Raw genomic sequence first — 20,626 nt, forward strand, 5'->3', positions numbered from 1 at the left:
CATTATGATGATCAACCAACAAGTTATGTTTTTTTTTTGTTGGACCAACAACAACAATCAAAATATGATAGAAGATGCTGTTTGGCTATTTTGATGGTCTACCAACAAGTTTTGTTTATTAAGGTTGAACCAACAACAAACATTAAAATATGATGTTTAATTTTGGAGCAAAAAACAATTATATCAATATATCGTGAAATATGTTGTTTTACTATTATGTGCACATGCATTAGTCTCCAAAAGTTTTTTCTAAAATTTTACAGCGGTATTGTTTTAAAATATTAGCATATGGTCAACGTTATGGGAATATGGTCAAAATTACAAGACGAGGTTAAAAATAAATAGTTATTGCAAATTATAGAATAAAACAATAAGACTGTTTAGTACGATTTTTAAAAAAATGACATTAAGATGAATTTGAGAAACATAGAACAATTAGGCTTTATATCAGGACTGATACAGTTAATAAATATTCATTCATATTGATACGAGAGAGAAATTACATTTTTATGTGCACGTGAACTGCTTGAGCATTGTTTTGTGACATTTTACTGAAAGGTTTAAAGTTGTGATTTATGTGGTGAAAGTATTGTTATAAAAGTTGAAAAATAAATGATTATTGCTATTTGGAAACATAAAACAATGAGGCACACGTCAGGTTTAATTTAATTAAGAAAGATTTAAATAAGATAAAAATTTTATTCGCTAGAATTATAGTCTTATGATGTTTTACAATATGGTAGAAATTTGTGTTTTTAATTGCAAAAAATTTAGTAATTTGTTGTTAAAAGTTAAAAATTAATAGTAACTACAATTAATATCATTAAGGTGAATTTTAAACTCAGAAAACAATAAGGCTACATATCAGTATTAATAGGATTAAAAAAGATTCATTCATATGGGTATACGACGGAGAAATTAAATTATGAGCACGTGTAGTACTTGAGCATCGTCTCGCGACATTTTATTGAACGCTTAAAGGTTGTGAGTTGTGGTTTAAATTATCAAACATGTTGTGAAATTATAACGAAAGGTTTAAAATAAATGGTTATTGCAATTCATAACATTATGGTGAATTTTAGAAACGCAAAACAAGAAGGCTACATATCAGGCTTAATTAAATTAAGAGAGATTCAAATAGGATAAAGTTTTTTTTCACACGTGCGGTATAGCCGAACATATTTTTATGATACTTTACGATAGGGTTGAAAGTTGTACATTTAATTGCAGAAAATGTAGTAATATGTTGTTAAAAGCAAAATAATAACAGTAACTGCAATCAATATCATTAAGGTGTTAAATTCTTAAAAACAATAAGGTTACTTATGAGTATTAATATGATCAAGAAAGATCCATTCATATGGGTAAACGACTACGAGATTAAATTATGAGCACGTGCTTGAACATCGTATCGCAACATTTTATTGAAAGATTAAGAATTATAATTTAAATTATTAAACATGAGGTGAAATTTTAGTGAAAGGTTTAAAATAAATGCTTATTACAATTCAAAACATTATGGTAAATTTTAGAAACTCAATTCAAAGAGGCTACATATCAGTATTAACTAAATTAAAAAAGATAAAAATTTTATTCACATGTGCGGTATAGTCGAACATATTCTTATGATACTTAATAATGGGGCTGAAAGTTGAACTTTTAAATATTAAATATGTAATGCTGATAAAGGTTAAAAACAAATAGTAACTGCAATTAGTATAGTTAAGATGAGTTTTAAATTCAGAAAACAATAAAGCTACCAATCAGGATTAATTAAATTAAGAAAGATTCATTCATATAGGTGCACGAGTGATAGATTAAATTTTTATGTGCACGTGCAGTAACTACTGCATTGTCTGGTTACTGAAAGGTTAAGAATTGCTATTTAAATTACTTAACATGGTTATTGCAATTAATAACATTATGACGTTTTTTATTTTTTTAAATACAAAACAATAAAGCAACGTATCAGGATTAATTAAATTAAAAAGATTTAAATTAGATTTTAAAATATAATAACACTGAGGTAAGTTTTCAATTTACAAAATATTGTACATATTCACATTAATGAAATTAGAACGATTCGTGGGTTTAGGTAAACGAATGATAGATAAAATGAAAGGAAAAAAAGTAATTTCCTTGCACTTTTTCCTAAGTCGAGCATATTCTAGTAACATTTTACAATGGCATGGAAATTTACGATTAAAATTTTAAAAAAAGTTATTATATATAGTGCTTTGGTTGTCGTAGGCCATTAAGACTAGGGTTGCGTGATTGTACTTGTTTTCCTGTCACACCACCAATAGCCAAGAATTCCGGGAAAAAATTTCTAAGCAACTGAACATTTAAATAGCTGCACCAGGAAGATAATACCCCCACTCGTGAAAGTTTCATGACAAACAAAACATGTGATGAATTATACTGGGTGGGAGATGTCCAACTATGTCCGAAAATCTTTCTAAGACGCCTACTAAATAATTTTGAAAAAAGAAAAAGAATTTATACACGATCCTTCGCATCGAGTGCGCTCATTCATTCACACTGATGCGAAAAATTCTTTTACGCAAACGAAAATTTTTTGGTAGCGCTCGCATCTATGAATACGCGATTTTTTAGCATAATAAAGGGACCGGTTAATTATGGTTATTAATTATAGCTCAGATAATTAAGGATCATAGACACCGGTTTTAATAAGGTTCTTGAAACTCTGATAACTGTCGAGAAATCATGAGAATTTGATTGGTGAAATACACTTTCAAACTTTCATGCGAAAAACTCACCAATTAGATTCCTTGCTGTTATACCGTAAAAATTCAACTCTCATTGAATGAAATTAATGCACTTCCGATCATCACTGAGAAAAAAGGAGAACTTTAGTAATTTTTTAGTGAGAAAATATTTTTCACAGTTCGCCTTCAACAGTGATCGGGTTTGCGTGAACTGCATGCAGTGAAAATGCCTCTCTATACTACGTCTACGTAGCTATTGATCAAGCCTTTGACCGACATCAAGACTTTAAAGAAAACACTTCAACTTTGATTTTTAATTTATTGATATTCTGAATCGTAAACGACTTAATCTGAGTCCTTTTCGGAATTCTTTTTCTTATTAATATTTATATTTCCTGTGATTGATGTGTATCTTGTATTAATTCTCTCTAACTTGATTTTACGCAAAGTTTTACGGTAAATATTTTATATTTATTCATTATAATTTTGCATAAATCCGTCTACTATGTTGTATCTTTTGGAGTCAAGTAATTATCGCTTAGATAATTTATGACAATATTTTTATATATTATCGGCATGAGTGCAATTTGATAGTTATTTTATTGTAGACTTATGTTATTTAAACTGTTTTCTTATTTAGCTATCTCTTTTGTCCAATTTTTCGATTGCTTCTGTACCTACCGGGGTGTAACAAGAAATACTATAAAAATAAATCGTATGCAAAAAAGTTTAAAATACTTAGTTTTTTTCTATACGCAGAAATCTTTCAATTCTTGTTTTAATTTAAGTTATATTTGTATGCACTCAAAACAAATTCGATTTTTATATGTTATAAAATAAGTAATTCCAAGAAACTGAAGCAGTAAGATATTACCTGATCAAAAACTTCATTGTGGACTATTATTTCCTATATATATATTTATAGCACTCAAAAAAGTCTTATGAGTTAAAAACTGTCAAATGTTAATCTCAATTTTTTTTTAAAATAGCTAACTTGAAGTTTGTGAGTTATAAAATTCTGAGTGTAAGATATTTAGAAATAAATCAATACCCTTTCCTTAACTATTCAGTGAGTGACTTGTACTGATTACTGTACAGTATAAAGATAAATGGTACAGATAATGTGGATGCATCAGGTTTTTTAATGAAACATTTAATGATTTTTTGAATATGCTACTCATTAGTAAAAAGACCTAATTACAAATGAAGTTTTTAATTAAGTAATATATAATGTGAATTTAGTTTCAAGTTTAGGAAGTTTTTATTTAACAATTATTTTACATTTGAATTAACAGTTATACATCTAGTACATTCAGTTTTAATTAAAATCCACTTTGCAAAAAAGGAAAATTCGTGTGGGCACTCTTATCAATATAAAATACCAGAGAAAACCTAGATATTTATCCCATAACCTGGGGTAAATATCCTGGAGCTAAATTAAGCTTTGTGAACTGATATTTTAATTTTTTAGAATACAATCTCATATTTCCTAATTTTGAAGAGAGGAGAGCAAATAAATTTATTAACTTAATTCAAGTTATTTGTATGTCTTTCAGAGATGGCAGATGAAAGCATGGAAAATGGCGATTTGCTCTCAGCTTCAGCAGAACTTGGTAATGGTGATTCCTTGAATATGACTGGCCAATCTGATGAGGTAGATGATCCAGTAAGTAAAGATCTCTTTATATATGGGCTATCTTAGTATATATGTTATCTTGGTTCCAACAAAGTGTACAACAGCTCCAACAAACTTTTACTCCAATTCGTGATGTCTTTACATTGTTTTTAATTGTAAAAATTTTCTAAAGAGTTTGCTTTTCAAGATTGTTACTGTAAAATAATTTCTGACAAATCAGTTAACAAACACATGTGTCACCTACTAATTCTAGTGTAAATAATTTTTTGAGAGACAAGTTTAAATTTTAAATGTCTAGCTTAAACCTGTCAGTTTTTATAGCCAACTTGTCCGCTTGAATGTGTGTTCTTATATTTAGCAATAAAATTTTTTTACTTATTACAGGATTTAGAAATGATCAAAGCAAGAGTAAAGGAAATGGAAGAAGAGGCTGAGAAAATCAAACAAATGCAGAATGAAGTTGAAAAAATGGCTCATAGTACTCCCGGTATAATAGTTAATGCTTACTTATTTTTAATTTTAATATAAAAAGAAAAGATCAAGCTAAGTGAGTTCTTGCTACATTTATTTGTTAGCATAATATTATAAGTGGAAAAATAACTATAATATGGCAATTTATGTTATTAAATCAGATTTTTTAAAACATATATAGAATATTTATTTTTTAAAAGATATTAAGAAATATAGTTAGTAAGTAATTAATTTTATAAATATTTATAATTTAAATATTAAACAAATCATGACAATATATTTCAAACAAATTACTTAGAAATAGTTTTAAGTAAAATATAGTGTATGTAAATGCATTTTTTTAAATGAAATAGAAATGTATTATAATTAGCTATTGAAAAACAGGTTAACAAGCAAACAATAAATTTAATTTTACATTTATTTATTAATATATGTAAAGATAAAGTATATGGTGCTTTATTCCTTACCTTTATATTCAGGTTAACAAATATTTTGATTTAGAATAAATAACCTAATCTACCCATTTATTTAAGGGAAAAATAATTTCTATAATAGTATATATATTTCAAAAGTGCTTTTTATTGCACGCCAAGTACTCATATAATTTCTCTCTCTATATATATATATACAGTGAACTCTCGCTACTACGATATCCGATACAACAATAACTCCCTCTATTACGATAATGTTCCGTGGTCCCGCCAAACTTGCATATGGATTAATGTTATCTTCCTCTCAATATAACGATATTCTCTGCAGCAGTAAACCTCTGTAAAACGATTTTTTTTTTCAATTTTCAACATTATTTTCCATTTTTTTTTACTGGTTTTCAAATAATGTAAAATGCCTTTTTGTCATCTTTTACCATTTTTTTCATCTTTTCTGATAAAAGGGTCACTGCTGGTTATGATCTTTCACCCCACTGTTATTTCTTTGCACATCAGAGAATGGCTTTTGTATTCAAATTTCATTCCCCCACTGTTGAGGAGACCACCCTAAGAGCTTCATGTTTTAGAATTGCCTCCTTCAGTTCTTAAGAAATCACCATTGTAACATCATGAGTCATAAATGACCACACACATCACAGTAACACCTGCGAACCTGAGAAGATACTGTTTCTGTAGAAGGTGGGTGGAGCACATTTATTGAAATTGAGGAGGAGAAAAAAATGCTAACATTTTCAGCTTGGTGAGTCTTCAGTGTATTGGATATTTTTTACTAGTGTAATGGCAGGGAGAAAGCAACTTTCATTTCAAGATAAACTTAACGTTATTAAAGATATTGATGATGGAATGAAACAGATTGATGCAGCTAGAAAATATGGATTATCTCAATCTACAGTTGCAACGTTTCTAAAGAAAAGAAAACAGATCGAAGATACTGTAAGTTCAAATTTAATTAATCCAAAGCGTAAACGACTAAAAGTCGCAACTAATGAAAACATTGATGCTGCCGTCTTAAAATGGTTTCAAGAGATGAGAGCAACAAATATCTCGATAAATGGTCCCTTGTTATGCACACAAGCACGTAAATTCGCAGTAATGCTAGGGAACGAAACTTTTAAAGCTAGCAATGGTTGGCTAATGCGTTTTCGGGATCGACATGGAATAACTTTCCAGGAAGTTCACGGAGAGAAAAAATCTGCTCCGATTAACGAAGCAAATGAATGGAAGCAAGAGAAGATGACAGATATTCTTCAAAAGTATAAACCAGAGAACGTTTATAACGCAGATGAAGCTGGGCTGTTTTTTCAACTCCTTCCCGATCGAACATTGGCATTTAAGGGTGAAAAGTGTTACGGCGGAAAAAAATCAAAGCAGAGATTGACTGTTCTTCTGTGTGCCAATAGCACAGGGACACACAAGATTCAACCTCTTGTTATCGGCAAATCATTGAAGCCGAGGTGTTTCAAGAATGTGAAAAGTCTTCCAGTGGAATATAAAGCCAATAAAAAAGCTTGGATGACTTCTAAGTTTTTTTCTGAATGGTTGTTGATGTTAGATAAAGAAATGAAAAAGAGGAAGAAAAAAATTGCTTTATTAATTGATAACTGCACCGCTCACACCTCAATTCCAAAACTACACAACGTCGAAATTGTTTATTTCCCGGCCAACTGCACTTCGATTTTGCAGCCACTCGACATGGGCATAATCAAGTGCTTCAAAGGATACTACAGGAAGCGTTTGGTTGAATCGATACTTGTCAACATCGAAAATAAAGTAGAAGATCCTTTTAAAACTGTGAATGTCAAGGAAGCATGTGATATTATTGCTGGTAGTTGGTGGGAGGTAACAGAAAAAACTATTCAAAATTGTTGGAAAAAGGCCGGTTTGTGTGTCTTGGAAGATGAAATTGTTTCTAACAGGGTTGGCAAGATTTTGCCGCAGGTGGAAAAAACCCTGGTAAATACCGGTAAAAACCGTCCTGGCAAAAACAGGTTTTTGCCAAGCAAATTGGCAAAAAGTGGCAAAAACCTATATTTTCCATGATGAGAGGACAAAAACACATTTTTGATACAAAATTATTCCTAAAATTGAAATATATACTATAAATAATTACAAAAAAATTAACAAAATTATTATTCCATAATTAAATCATAATGTAATAATATATCATTATAGTAGTTTAAAACATTATTGATTGGAAAATTTGTGATTTCTCTTTTTTCCAGTGAAATGAACTTATTTTAAATTAATATAGCTAATTTAAAGCATAAAATATCTATCAACATGTGTAGTTAATTATTGTACAAATAATAAATAAAAAATTTTATAATAAATAATAATATTATAAAAATAATAATATTTATTTATTTGTAAAAAAAAAACATTTATTTTAGGATTCTAAAATGAAAAGAGATCAAAAACTTTCAATCTTTTAAAAATTATTACCCTTATATTAATTATTAATATGTTAAAAATAATTTTTTCATGTAATGTATCAAAATTATTATTCCTTATGATTGATTTAAATTTGTTTCAAGTATTTTGTAATTATTTAATCAGCAATTTAGATAATTTGGTTTTTGCCGGTTTTTACCAGTTTTTGCCGGTTTTTAACAGGTTTTTGCCACTGTCCTGGCAAAAACCCCTTTTTGCCGGCAAAAACTCCAACCCTGGTTTCTAATAGTGAAGAAAATTCCACAGACAGTGATCTTTCAGATAATCAAGAATTAGTTTTGAATCTTCAAAAATCTTTATCCCAACTTGAGGAAAAAATGGGTAAAACATATGGTGTTAACGTGGTGGACTATTTAACTGCGGATGACGATCTCACAATTTTCGCAGGAGTTAGTGATGAAGAGATTCTCTCTGAAATTACGGATGAAATGGAAAATAATGATGAGGAAGAAGATGGTGATGATGATCCATGTGTGTCACAGTCCGTATTGTCACCCCATGAAGCTCTTCAATCCGTAAAATCTCTAAAGACATTTTTCTCAAGTCTTCCATTTACAAATGAAAATCATTTTCGGGCATTGGACTCTATGCATACTTTGTTGGTTGACTTAACAGTCAGAAAAATGAATAAACAAACAAAAATATCTGATTTTTTTCAATAAAAATGTTTTTTTAAGGTAAGTTTACAATCTTATGTTCTGTATTTATATCCATTGTTTTTAATGCTTAACTGTAATACACACTTTGCAAATTAATTTTTTCGATAATATATAAATATATTTATAGTTAATGAATATATAACATTAAATTTCAAAAAATCTCATTGCGTCCCAGAATTATGTGGGCCCTCGATATAACAATATATCCCTCTACAACAATATTCTTATTTGGTCCGCAAAATATTGTTGTAGCGAGGTTTTACTGTATATATATAAGTTCAAAATGAAGCAGCTTAAGCGCAATAAATGAAACTTATTGTTTTTCTTAACTTTCTTAGTGTTTTCTTGTATTTATTTATTTATATGTATATATATATATATATATATACACAGTCAAACTCCTCTATATTGAACTCCCAGATATAGTGAACAAAAAGTTCGGTCCCGTACCTTGCTATACACGTATAATGTTATTTTTTGTGGATATGGTGAACCAACAAAGTGAGGAAGTTGGATATAATGAACTTTTTCCTGTCTTTGACTGATTTTTTTCTCCATTTTTTTGTGAATAATTTAGAAATTTCTAGTTCAAAATAAATACATATACCGATTTTTAAAACCATCTATTGAGGGGAATGCAGCGATAAGAATTTTTTCTTGTTTGCTTCTTTCATCTCACTTTCCCATCCCTAAACAAACCAAGCAGATGTTTCCAACCCAGGCAGATGATGCACCTGCAAGGTGTCAGTGGGATCAATATGCATTTTCTGTCAGAGGGAATGAGTAGTTATTCATTATTGATCAAAGGATTGGACACTAATATGTGTTGATAAGGACCTCATTTCAACTCCTTTTTCTCTCAGTTCAGTTAATAAAAAGTCTGCAAGCAAGTGTCTCAAATTTAACTATGGCGAGCAGTAAACGTTCTCCATTGATGATAAAATGGGCATAATCAGAAAAATTGAAAATGGATGCAATCCAGCTGATATTTGCTGAATAAAAACTATTCAAATCTGCAGTTTGTAACATATGGAAAAATAGGTAATTAATAATTTCAGCTCATGAAAAAAATTTAGATGGTAGAAAAAAGTTGAGAAAAGCAGATCACAAGGATGTTGAAGAAGCATTACTGAAGTGGTTAGCATTCGAAAAAGCAGCAATCTTCCAGTATCTGAACAAATGTCGATGAATTTGAAAAACGATTTTATGAGACTACTTTTATGTGCTCGAATGGCAGGTTAGACAGGTTTAAAAAGCGAAATAACAGAAATTCAGGAAAAATTACCTGAGAGTCGGGAAGTGTTTCCATATCTGATGTTGAGGATTGCTCATCAGCTAAAGATTACTAATTTTTTTTTGCACGCAAGACGTAGAATAATGAAAAATAACACATTTTTTTACTGCTACTTAATATTTTTCAGTCATATATTTGAATAATGTGTAATAAAAGAGAGGAGTTTGAGAGCCATTAGTTAAATTGCTTGCGTAACGGATATAGTGAACTCCCGGTTATAGTGAACCGAAATTTCGGTCCCTTAAAGATTCACTATAGCGGGGTTTGACTGTATATATATATATATATATATATATATATATATATATATATATTTACAATAAATTTTAAGTTGATGAAAATTATTTAAAATATATTATAATGCTTTGTAAAATTTAAATCTATGATTCCTTTTTTTTTTTAAAAAAATCTATTGTGTTGAGTTAAATCTTGGATTTTAATCAATAAATCCTGGTTAAAAGCTAAGCTATCCGTAACATGCTAGTGTAAGATATTTATTCTAAAGTATTTTTTTAAGAAATTAGCATGAAGAGAATTTGTAATCGAGTATCAAAACTGTTTAGCAAAAAGGAAAGAAAACTTGTCTGTAATTCATTATTTAAGAATGAGGAACCACTATCCCAAATGAATTTATATTTATAATATATATATATAAATTCCAGACTGAAATATTCTTTAAAAAAATCAGTAATTGAATGTGCTCTACTAATATCTGGAAAAGGAATTATCTTTTTGTAAAAACTTTTCTTTTTAACTGAGAATATTAGATTTATTTTAATGTTAATTGCTCAAAATATTTATTCATGGTTATGATAGCCGTTTCAGTCCCTAGATTTTTTATAATAATAATATATTATATGATAATTTTTTACATTAATAAGTTTTTAAGCATGATTAAATCTAATTTCATGTTTGCATAATTTTTATGAATAAAATGGAATAATAATTTTTGGAAATAAAATGTGTTGATGGGAGAATAAATGAAAGATCTTATTACTTAAAACTTTTTTCCGTTTATATCCTCTTAATAATTTTTTCTGTTTTATGATATGTCCCACAATACAATATTTTTAAAAATACGATTATTTGTTGTAAGTTTTATTTTGAAGGATATTTTTTTTTATAGGTTTAACTGCTTTGAGTATTGAAGAAAAAATGGAGATTGATTCTAGATCAATATATGTTGGCAATGTAAGTTTTTTTTCCCATTAAAATTCTTATTAGCTGCATTAATTTTTCTTGTCTATCAATATATTTTTTTACATTTTAAATTTTAGGTTGATTATGGAGCTACCGCAGAGGAGTTGGAGGCTCATTTTCATGGTTGTGGTTCTATCAATAGAGTAACTATTCAATGTGACAAATTTACTGGACATCCTAAAGGGTGTGTATAGTTTTTATTTGGATAATTCTTTAGACATTTGTGTTAGTTACAATTTGATCAAAATCCGTTTTATTATTTGGCTTACACACATTTATATATTCATTTTTTTATGATTTTCCAATTTTTTTCTATTAAAATTATCATGCTGCATATTTTTGTCTGATATAATAATCATATTGCTCAGAATTTTAAATCTACAAAATCTAGATTGAAAGCTGAGATTTTGGATTTCTCAGAGTGGCTAGTCAAGGGAACATTTTTATTTATTTTTTGTTATTTTGTTAAATTATGTTTTTTGTCTAAATTTAGTTGAGGTTATGTTCATTTTACTGAAATTAAGAAAGATTTAAATTAGGATCTTTCTGTTTTTTGCTTTAGTGTATTCTCAGTATTTACTCAATATTTTGTTTTTTTTGCTACAACAATCTTTGTTAATTATTTTAAAATCGTATATAGTGATGACATGTGCAATGTAGTGAGAATATTAGATTTTTCGTGCCTTGTATTCAGAAATTTTAAGAATAGATGTGTAGGGTTTAGCTTAGCTGTTTGTAGCAATACAACAATTTATTATCCTGTAACTGTTCATATCTATTTTAAATATAAAATTTTGCATACACTATGTCAATACCAAGTTGGCATCTCTATTTGATGTTCAAATTAAACTATAAACAGCATTTAGTGATATTCTGTTACAGCCTATACTCACTATTATTGTTTATTCCAATTTTTTTAGTTTTACAACCACAAATTTGGCGTTTTCTTTCTTCTTTTTTTTTTTTTTTTTTTTTTCTTCCCAAGAGTAACTGTAAATGTGTGCATTTGTTAAGAATATTTTGTGTCTTTTAATTTGTATTTGAAAGAAATTGCATTTTTAAAATAATGAATAGTTATGATAAACATTTAAATAGTAATTTGATCTTATTAATTATTCTATCTTTACAGTGAAAACATTTTCTGTTGTTGACAGAATTAATTATGAAAGTAACTTTTTTTTCTAGATTTGCATATATTGAATTTGCAGATAAAGACTCAGTATCTACATCGACTGCTCTTGATGAATCTTTGTTTCGAGGAAGACAAATAAAAGTTAGTATTTTTTTTATATATATTTAGTTGAGTCGATTAAATGAGCTTTACAAGTTTTAGAATTAAATACTCAAGAATTTGTTAAAATTATCCTTCACACATTCTTATAAATAGGTCAGATATTTACCCTTTGGCAGAATCACGGCGACATTGTCGCAGAACATTACAGAATTCTTGCAGAAAGAATTTTACTTTAGAAAGTAAAAAATTTTGTTTTCTTTTCTGCAAAAATTTTCGAAATTTTTTTCCTCTAAAATTATATTTAAAGGATGCCTTTTTCGCTCATTGGAGGGGAAAGAAATTTTCATAATTTTTTGATTCTAATTTGAGAAGAATGAAAAATAAAGAATATTGAAGCAAAAAATTTCTTTTCTGCAGAAATGTTTTAAAGATTTTTTCCCCCTCCACAATTATACGCGAGAGATACCTATTTCAAACATCAGAGAGGAAGAAATGCTCGTTTTTTTTTTCATTCCCTTTTGGGAAAAATAAAAAAATTTGGTTTTCTTTTCTTTCACTGATCTTACGATTTTTAATTGCTATTATTTTTTATTTGATGATGATTTACGAAAAGCGAAAAAAGAAATAATTAGTGTGTTTTCCTCTTACAAAATGTGAGAATATCGCCATGAAAAAAACAAATTATATATTCATTAAAAAAAATACACACTTTAATTATATCCAAATAGGCTTTTCTTTGTAAATACAATGTTTCTGTTACTTTAAATTTAATTAATAACGTGTATATTAATTATTATTAAAAGTATCTTGCAGAAAGATATTAGTGCTAGAGAGGTTTTATCACCAAAAGCTCAAGAAAATTTCTGCCACAGGGAATATTTTGTAATATAATATAATAATAAATGAATTGGTATTGTGTTGCCATTGATAAATATGAAAAATCTTATATTAATAAATTTATGCCTTTAGTTTAGTTGTGTACCAGTTCTGTTTATTTTTAAGCATTCTCTTATATTCTGTAATTGAAATGGTATGCTGGTTCTACTAGACTAGTTTGTGATTGAATTAATGGTAACCGTTTAATCTTTTGTTATAGGTACTGCCTAAACGTACTAATAGACCTGGCATCAGTTCTACCAATAGACCTCCTCGGGGTCGATTTCGAGGTCGAGCAGCAAGGCCTTTCTTTAGTGGATATAGACCAGTGCGAAGAGCTTATAGGTATGTATTTTTCTCGCAATAGTAATTAATAAATATTACCTATTATGTCTTCTTTGAATCCCTAATCTTAAACTGTAAGAATTCAGTTGATGATGAAGGATATCTTCTCTGCGTTTCAAATCGTTTCCCCCCCCCCCTTTAAAGGTAATTCTTTTGCAAGAACTTTGTCTAAGAGGTCAGTTATGAGAATTGATATTTTGTTCCTCTTAAAAGTACTGTTAAAGTACATTAAGGTTGATTTTATTCATTTTCTTTTTTGCAAAAGTTTTAGACCAAAATTGTTTGTTTTCCTTACACAGTTTTTAGGCTGTGTTTCCATCACATTTAGCAGGCTTATACTCATTATCTTTTTGTTACTGTGCTTAGCTTATTTTTTCATTTTGAATTTAAGGCTCGTTTAATAACTAATCTGCTAGTTGAACTTGCCATTGCCTGGAAGAAAATAACATCTTGGTAAAATCTGTATAGATATTATATGCTTTTCCAAAACCAGTGCTTTTGATGCTACCATTTTATAGTCGTTTAACTATCTACAGGTTTTCTTGCTGAAATATATAAAAATATTTCCTCTTTCTCAAATATTTTTAATTCCTAATCTACATTTCAGAGGATTAGTTTCAGATTAGCTGTGGTTTAAGTTTAGCTATCTTGGGTTTAGTGTGTGCTCTTTAAGTTTAAATTTGTGTCGTTGATTTCTATCATTTGTTATCCTTGAAACTAGTAAATATTTTTTTAAAAAAATAGCTTAATTCTGTACATTTTAGCATTTAAGTGAAGAAGCATTTAAGGAAAAGGAGGGGTTTGCTTTCATGAATCCCATTAGTTCGATTCGTGTTGATTTCTATTTTATTTTCCACGGAATTGAGTGTAACAGATTTCCTTGTCATGTACAGCTTATGTTTGTGGTGTGTCCAATTCTGGCATTTGCTCCATCAAACACTTGTGTTACCTGGGATCTGATCTTTGCTGATAGCACTACGTTGTTGGATTATTGTATTTTTTTTCATTGCTGGGATTTTAAATTTTTTTTAAAATTCAATTGGAGTTAGTTTTAAATGGGCAATTTTACAAATTGCAAATTCGTTACTATTGTTGTTGTTTTGATCCTTTTACTTTTACTCTTGTACCACACGCACATAATTATCGACTATCGATCTTATTTGTTGCGATTGATTTTGGTTAATCCGATTTACTATATGATTCTTCTGTTGAATGGCACTTAAAATTCTTCCCTTTTTCCTTTTGAATATACATTATTAAGTTTCATAAAAACACATCTCAAAGCCATAAAATCAACAAAAGAAATACATTATTTCTTCACCTAACTTCAGAGCACCAAATTTTTGTCTTCCCCATTAGCTATGAAAATTATGAAATCCATGTTGATTATGCTTGTGGTAGCCTATTGTAAGAAATAAAAACTATTAAAATTGTATCATGATTTTTCAAGCTACTATGAGTGTATAAATAACAATCTACACCATATCTCACAGTATGTGTTAAATAACAATATTGGCTGTATAAATAATCTATGCAGTATACACCATGAGTTATTATTCAAATTGTAGATTTTGTATCATTAACATTCATACACAACTACTTTGTTCAAATGTTTTTTTTTTCTTCCTCATATAACTGCCAACACTAAGTAAATAATCTGATGATTGAAAAACAATTTCTCACCCTTGCTTAAGTAAAAAACTGCCACATTATTAAAGCTATGTCTCTATTTTAAGTAAAAGAAAACTTGTAGGTATTATATCATTGTTATTCGTTATTCATTGTCAAAATTATTTTTATTGGGCAAAAATTTAACTTTTAAAGATGTTTTTTAAACTTTTACTTTTAATATCTTAGAAGCCTTTAAACTAATTAAATTTAGCTCTATCCATCATAATACATTTTTATGCAAACACTAGGCTATTTATGCTTGCTACTTAAATCTTAAAAACGTGTTTAACATTTATTTTTTTTGCTTTTTATGTATGTTTATTTTATGATTTGTTTTATCGCAATGTAGTAAAGTTTATTCCCTTTTATCTCAGGCGGCGAAGTTCCTGGTACTACCCCTATTGATTTTAGAGGCTTCAAGTATTTTAAGGGGACATTTCATGTAAGTTTTACAATTTTTAAAATTTACTCTCATACGGGTGGCATGGTTTATTTATATCTTTTGTTTCCTTATTCTTTGTTTAACATTTTTTATTCTTTGCTTTATAAAGTTCAGTTAAAAGCTTATATTTTTACTAAGATGTAATTTCTTGTAGGGTTAAAGATTTTTTTTTTTTAATTACATCCAACGTTAGATGTAGAAGGTCACCGTGTAATTTTGTGGTTATACGAGATGGCAATAATTTAACTATTCCATTCTTAAAATGATACCAATGAATTTTATTAAACTGTATCAATGGGCATTTAAGTAAACAAAACTTGATTTTCTTTTGAAAATATTGTAAGCAATAGATTTGTTATAAGGGAAGTTTTCTAAACTCTTAGCTATTGAGAAATTGGAAAGCCGAAAAAGTTAAAAACAAGTATAACGTTTAAAAACAATTTAACATACATTATTTTTATATAGTATATGAGTATTTCTTTATAGCTCACTTAAATTTTCTACAATTGATTTCTCTCTGGTTAGAAATGATAAAAATATTTTTGTTTATTACCGAGCATTTTTCCTTACATTACTCCTTTTAAGCTAACAATGAAATAATTAAAATTAGGTTATAAATATAGTTCCTTTTCTTATATAATAAGATTTTTTACTTTCTAAAATTATTCTTTGCCTATTTAAAATTTTTAGATGCTGTATCTGTAAATTGATATTTTTTATGCTATCCATAAATACAATACATTATATGTGTGTTTGTGTTTAAAAAGTATCTTGGGATCAGGTCAAGGGAAAGGCATTTACAGTTACAAAATCTGAAATGAAGTTTTATGAGATCACTTCATGATTAGTTAGTTGAAGTGATTTTTGCACATCAAAACCTTGTTCGTATAAACAATTTTAGTTTGAAACAAAGCTTCATAATAATTTTGTGTTTTTTTAATAAAGACCTTTTTTTCTTCATAATCGAAATGAAAATAAAATTTTCAAATTTCGAGATACAGCTTTTATTACTAATGATCAATACTAAAGTCATTTGCTGATCATCTCATTTTTCTCTTTCATTTATTCTTTGACATTGTATCTTTACTTCTTTCTAAAGTTTCCTGTTTTGTACTAGCAAGGGGCATGCTGTGTTTTGGGCATTTCAGATGCACTAACTTTTATTTTCTATTCCTATTATCAGGGATGGAAGACTTGCTCAAAAAATCGGAAATCCGCTTTTTTTCTCCCCATTTTTAAAATTTCCGACCATGTTCCAAAAACCGAAATTTTTGGAGAGTCCAATAACAGAAACCCAAGCCACCCGAACGATAGTTGAACTTGGAATGAACTTTTTTCCCCTTGCAGTAGCCTCCTGAGAAAATTATCTTCAGAAGAGAAAGGCTGGAGCTTCGGCAGGTACGCCGTTGCTTTGATAACCGCTACTTCCGCTATAGAGTGGAAAGGAGTCTAAGCAGTTTCGTTTCGACAGCCGATACTTTTTTTATTTTTTGGCTGATTTTCGGAATTTAAAATAATAAGCACTGTTCCGGAATCTGCAAAAATCGCAATTCTTAATCAGACAATTTTAATATCAGTCATCGATTTTCGTATTTATCTGATTTAAAAGTTACGTGTTGAGATTTTTTTACGCGATTTAAACATCGTACTAGCAATTCCATTCACTCAATTTAGAAATCCAATATCGCAATTTGTATTTTCGTGTTTTTAAAATCCAACAGCTCTATTCCTTCAAACATGATTTTAAAATTCAATATCGCAATTCATATTCACGCAATTTTAAAATCTAGTATCACGATTGATATTCCTGCTATTTTAGAACCAAATATCACGATTCTTTAAAGAAGTAGAAGTAAGTTTTCTCTTGAATTACTTACTGTAAAGATGTGATATTTTCCATTAGTAAGTAATTTACTAGTCGGGCCTTCGTATAATTGCTAAATTTTCTTTAATATAGTAGTGGTCAAAATTTTAAAATTTTCTTTAATATAGTAGTGGTCAAAATTTTAAAATTTTCTTTAATATAGTAGTGGTCAAAATTTTAAAATTATATTTAAGAAATAAAGTAAACTGTCTAAATGCTTCTGCCACTTTAAATATCAAATAAAAATCTCCCAGCATACTTAAAAGTTGCTTTTATATTTCTCATCGATATCACAGTCATATCATATCAAACACTCCCCCCCCCCTCCTCTCAGTGACCTGCATTGTAAAAGTTAAGCTTTTTTTATTTTTGTCCACTTTTATGCCTGTATTATGTAGCAAGGAAGGTTTTTTCATTTCACTTTTATATTGGTTAAATTATAATAAAAAAATTTACAGGAAAAAAAAAAGCTTATGAATACACTTTTTAGCCCACACATAATTATTTCTTTTCAGGACTACAATTGTCTTTAAGATGAAAATTTATAATGATATTTTTTCTTGCAGCACCTGGCTTCCATCTATGCCTATTATTAGATGTTTATTATTGAGGTATCTTCTTAAATCTAAAATGAATAGATATACTATGCTTATGGAGTTTTTGAACTTCAAAAATCTAAGAAAAATTTTTTATTTCTCTTTTTCCAATTTTTTAAAATATTTTTTTTATTTTTTTATGTGTGCTTCAGTTTTATGCTTCTACATCAGATAGAAGCTGTATGAAATACAAAAAGAATATATCAAAAAATCTATATTAAAATCAAATATTAAAAAGTGTTTTTTGTAACCGACCTGTTTTTTTATTTATTTACTTTTCTGGAGATGAATTTTATTTTGTGCCTTTTAAGTAAGTCACAACTTTCATACTATTCCTAATCTTTGGTGAAGAGAAAAGATTATTTATAATACACTATTTTGCGATAACTATATTAATTTTTCCTCTACAGCTATCAGTGGAGCAGGTGAAGTTGGTGTTCATCATTTTTTTTTAAAAAAAGAAAAAAAAGAAGAAAAAATTTAAAAAAATGTAAAAGAGAAAAAAGAAGAAAATAATAACAAAAAAAAAATGTAAAAGAAAATAGAAATAAAAATATGATGAGCATTTTTTGTTGTTGAATACTTTCTTTCGTATTAAATATTTTCTTTGAAACACTGTGTATTTTAGAGTAGGAGTGTTAATCTTAAATATTTTATTTCAAAATTAACATTCAGTTTAATTTTATAGCACTTTAAACTATTGAAACAAAATTTTAATTGATCTAGATTTATTTTTGAACTAATTTACAATTTTTTATGTAAAAAAAAATTTAATTATTGGATACTTTTATTGAATGCTACATCCAATAGATATTTCAAAAAGGTTGTGCTTCACCTTCATAAGAGGAAGCCATCATCCAAACTTAATATTGATGTTTAGTCTTTTGAGCTCTAATTTCCCTCTGCATAAAATATAAGGATTTTTGCTTTAAAAGTAACACTGCTATTTTAGAAATGGAATTTTAAAATGTAGGGATGCAGAGTTGATTTAAGAATATATATAAAATGTTTTTTTCTATTATAACTGAAATTTAAATTTCATTGATCTTAGAACTGTGCATTCATTTTTACTATTGTCATTTATCTCTTTGATCTACCATAAATTAAATTAACCTGGCTTTATTTAATCCTTATAATATTAGTAAAGCATATTTTTTTGTTGTAGGTCGTTAATCTAAGTTGACTGAATAGAGAAGAAATTGCTCTTCCAGAAGTTTTAAATGTAATAATGTTATGTGTGTATTACATTCAAACTCGGTTATTGCAAGCCCTGATTAAAATTAGGTACCAAGTTTTCTAAAGAAATTTTTAATCAGTAGCTAATCCAATTATAAAAATCCTACTCTAAATTGTTATTAGAATAGTTTTTATTTAATAAGGAATGTTTCATAAGCTTGTGCAAAATTATATTTCATAAGCAGGGATCTGTTTATCTGCGATCTTAAGACCATTGATTCTTGGGCTTGTGCTAATCCAAAATATTTATTACGACAATATTTTCGCAAAATTCTACTAATCTAAAAATAAAATTTACACAAAAATAAGATAAGAGTTTTATTCCTCTTTTATTGGCAACCCCTTTTCTTTTTGGCCGGAGTTCAGATGTTTTTTTTTCTTTATTTTTATGTGTTTTATTTCCAACTAATAGATTTGATTATAAGCCGACCACCCTTCTTAAACTTCTGATAATTTTCTGTTCCTGTTTAAAAGTACACTGTAATTATTTTCGTGCCAAAAAAGAGGGAAATGAGGTTTTTTTTTTCTTTTTTCCAAAATGTGAAAATATCATCTATAATATTAAAATATAAATTTCATATGTGGATAAACTTATTAGCTTCAAAACATTTTCCTTCGTCCTTTAAATTTTATGGATGTTAGTTTAATGGATAAGAATGATAGTCTGTTATTATTTAATATTTCCCCCCTATTTAATAGAACAGAAATAGTTTTCAATGTGTGAAAAGAAAACTTAGTATTTAAAAACTGCACATTGAGAAAGAATTGTTTCAGTTGAAAACAAAATTTTCTGACCTTAAATTTTTACAAATTTTTGGATAACTTCTTGTTCTAACAATAACATGTCTGGTAAACTAACACCAACCCTCTATTTTAATTATTTTATTTCCGTTCTTAAAATTCAATTATTGAAGTTTGTTGTGACACAATTTGCTTAATCATTCCTAGACTTTTTTTTTCTTAAAATATAATCTGACGTTTCACTAAAATGTAGGTTTTCTACATAACAGCTGATCGGAGCAATAGTTGAAAGAAGGGGTGCTCTTAATATAAAAATTTTAATTTTAATTACTATAGATTGAAAATTTTAATTGTTCAATTGGTGAAATAATTTTTGCTAAAGACAATTTTTAATGTCAATATCTCCTTTTTAAGTGGTAAATGGGTAAATTTAACATTGTTTTTATGTAAAATCTCTTATCTCTTCAAAAGTGGAGTGTTGCATTATCTGCTATATCATTATATGCATATAAATGAAAAGATTGTATCATATTTTTCTCAGATAAAGAAAAATAAAGAATATCAAACTTTCATCTGATAAATATTTATTTACATTTCTTACAAAGTTTTGAAAGAAAGACTTTAAAACAAGAGTGCTATGCCATTAAGAGTGTAACAGTGAAATCAACTGCAAGCTATTTTTCTTAGATAAAGAAAATCAAATTTTAATCTGATAAATATTTATTTGCACTC

General features: G+C 28.0%; 2 protein-coding genes across 4 annotated transcripts in view; one reads left to right on the top strand and one right to left on the bottom strand.

The window, feature by feature from the left end:
* The window catches only part of LOC107453923 (lisH domain-containing protein ARMC9), a 126,152-nt gene that overhangs the window by 69,324 nt on the left and 36,202 nt on the right, over positions 1–20,626 (bottom strand). The window lies entirely within an intron of this gene.
* Positions 2,905–20,465, top strand: Pabp2 (poly(A) binding protein nuclear 1). 3 transcript variants are annotated; one of them, XM_016070936.4, is made up of 9 exons: positions 2,905–3,185; positions 4,286–4,395; positions 4,750–4,852; positions 10,816–10,880; positions 10,967–11,073; positions 12,075–12,162; positions 13,220–13,344; positions 15,390–15,457; positions 18,328–18,482. In XM_016070936.4, the coding sequence occupies exons 2-8, from the start codon at positions 4,288–4,290 to the stop codon at positions 15,418–15,420; spliced, it is 627 nt and encodes a 208-aa protein (XP_015926422.1). In that variant the 5' UTR covers positions 2,905–3,185; positions 4,286–4,287; the 3' UTR covers positions 15,421–15,457; positions 18,328–18,482. The 3 variants fall into 3 exon arrangements, with proteins under 3 accessions (XP_015926422.1, XP_015926423.1, XP_071034846.1); XM_016070937.4 differs by lacking the exon at positions 18,328–18,482 and adding an exon at positions 19,083–20,465 and having other exon boundaries at positions 3,033–3,185; XM_071178745.2 differs by having other exon boundaries at positions 3,038–3,185; positions 17,888–18,482.

Source organism: Parasteatoda tepidariorum, chromosome 6 (genome assembly GCF_982258835.1).
Source record: "Parasteatoda tepidariorum strain Cologne lab strain chromosome 6, Ptep-v5.0, whole genome shotgun sequence".
Lineage (NCBI taxonomy): Eukaryota > Metazoa > Arthropoda > Arachnida > Araneae > Theridiidae > Parasteatoda > Parasteatoda tepidariorum.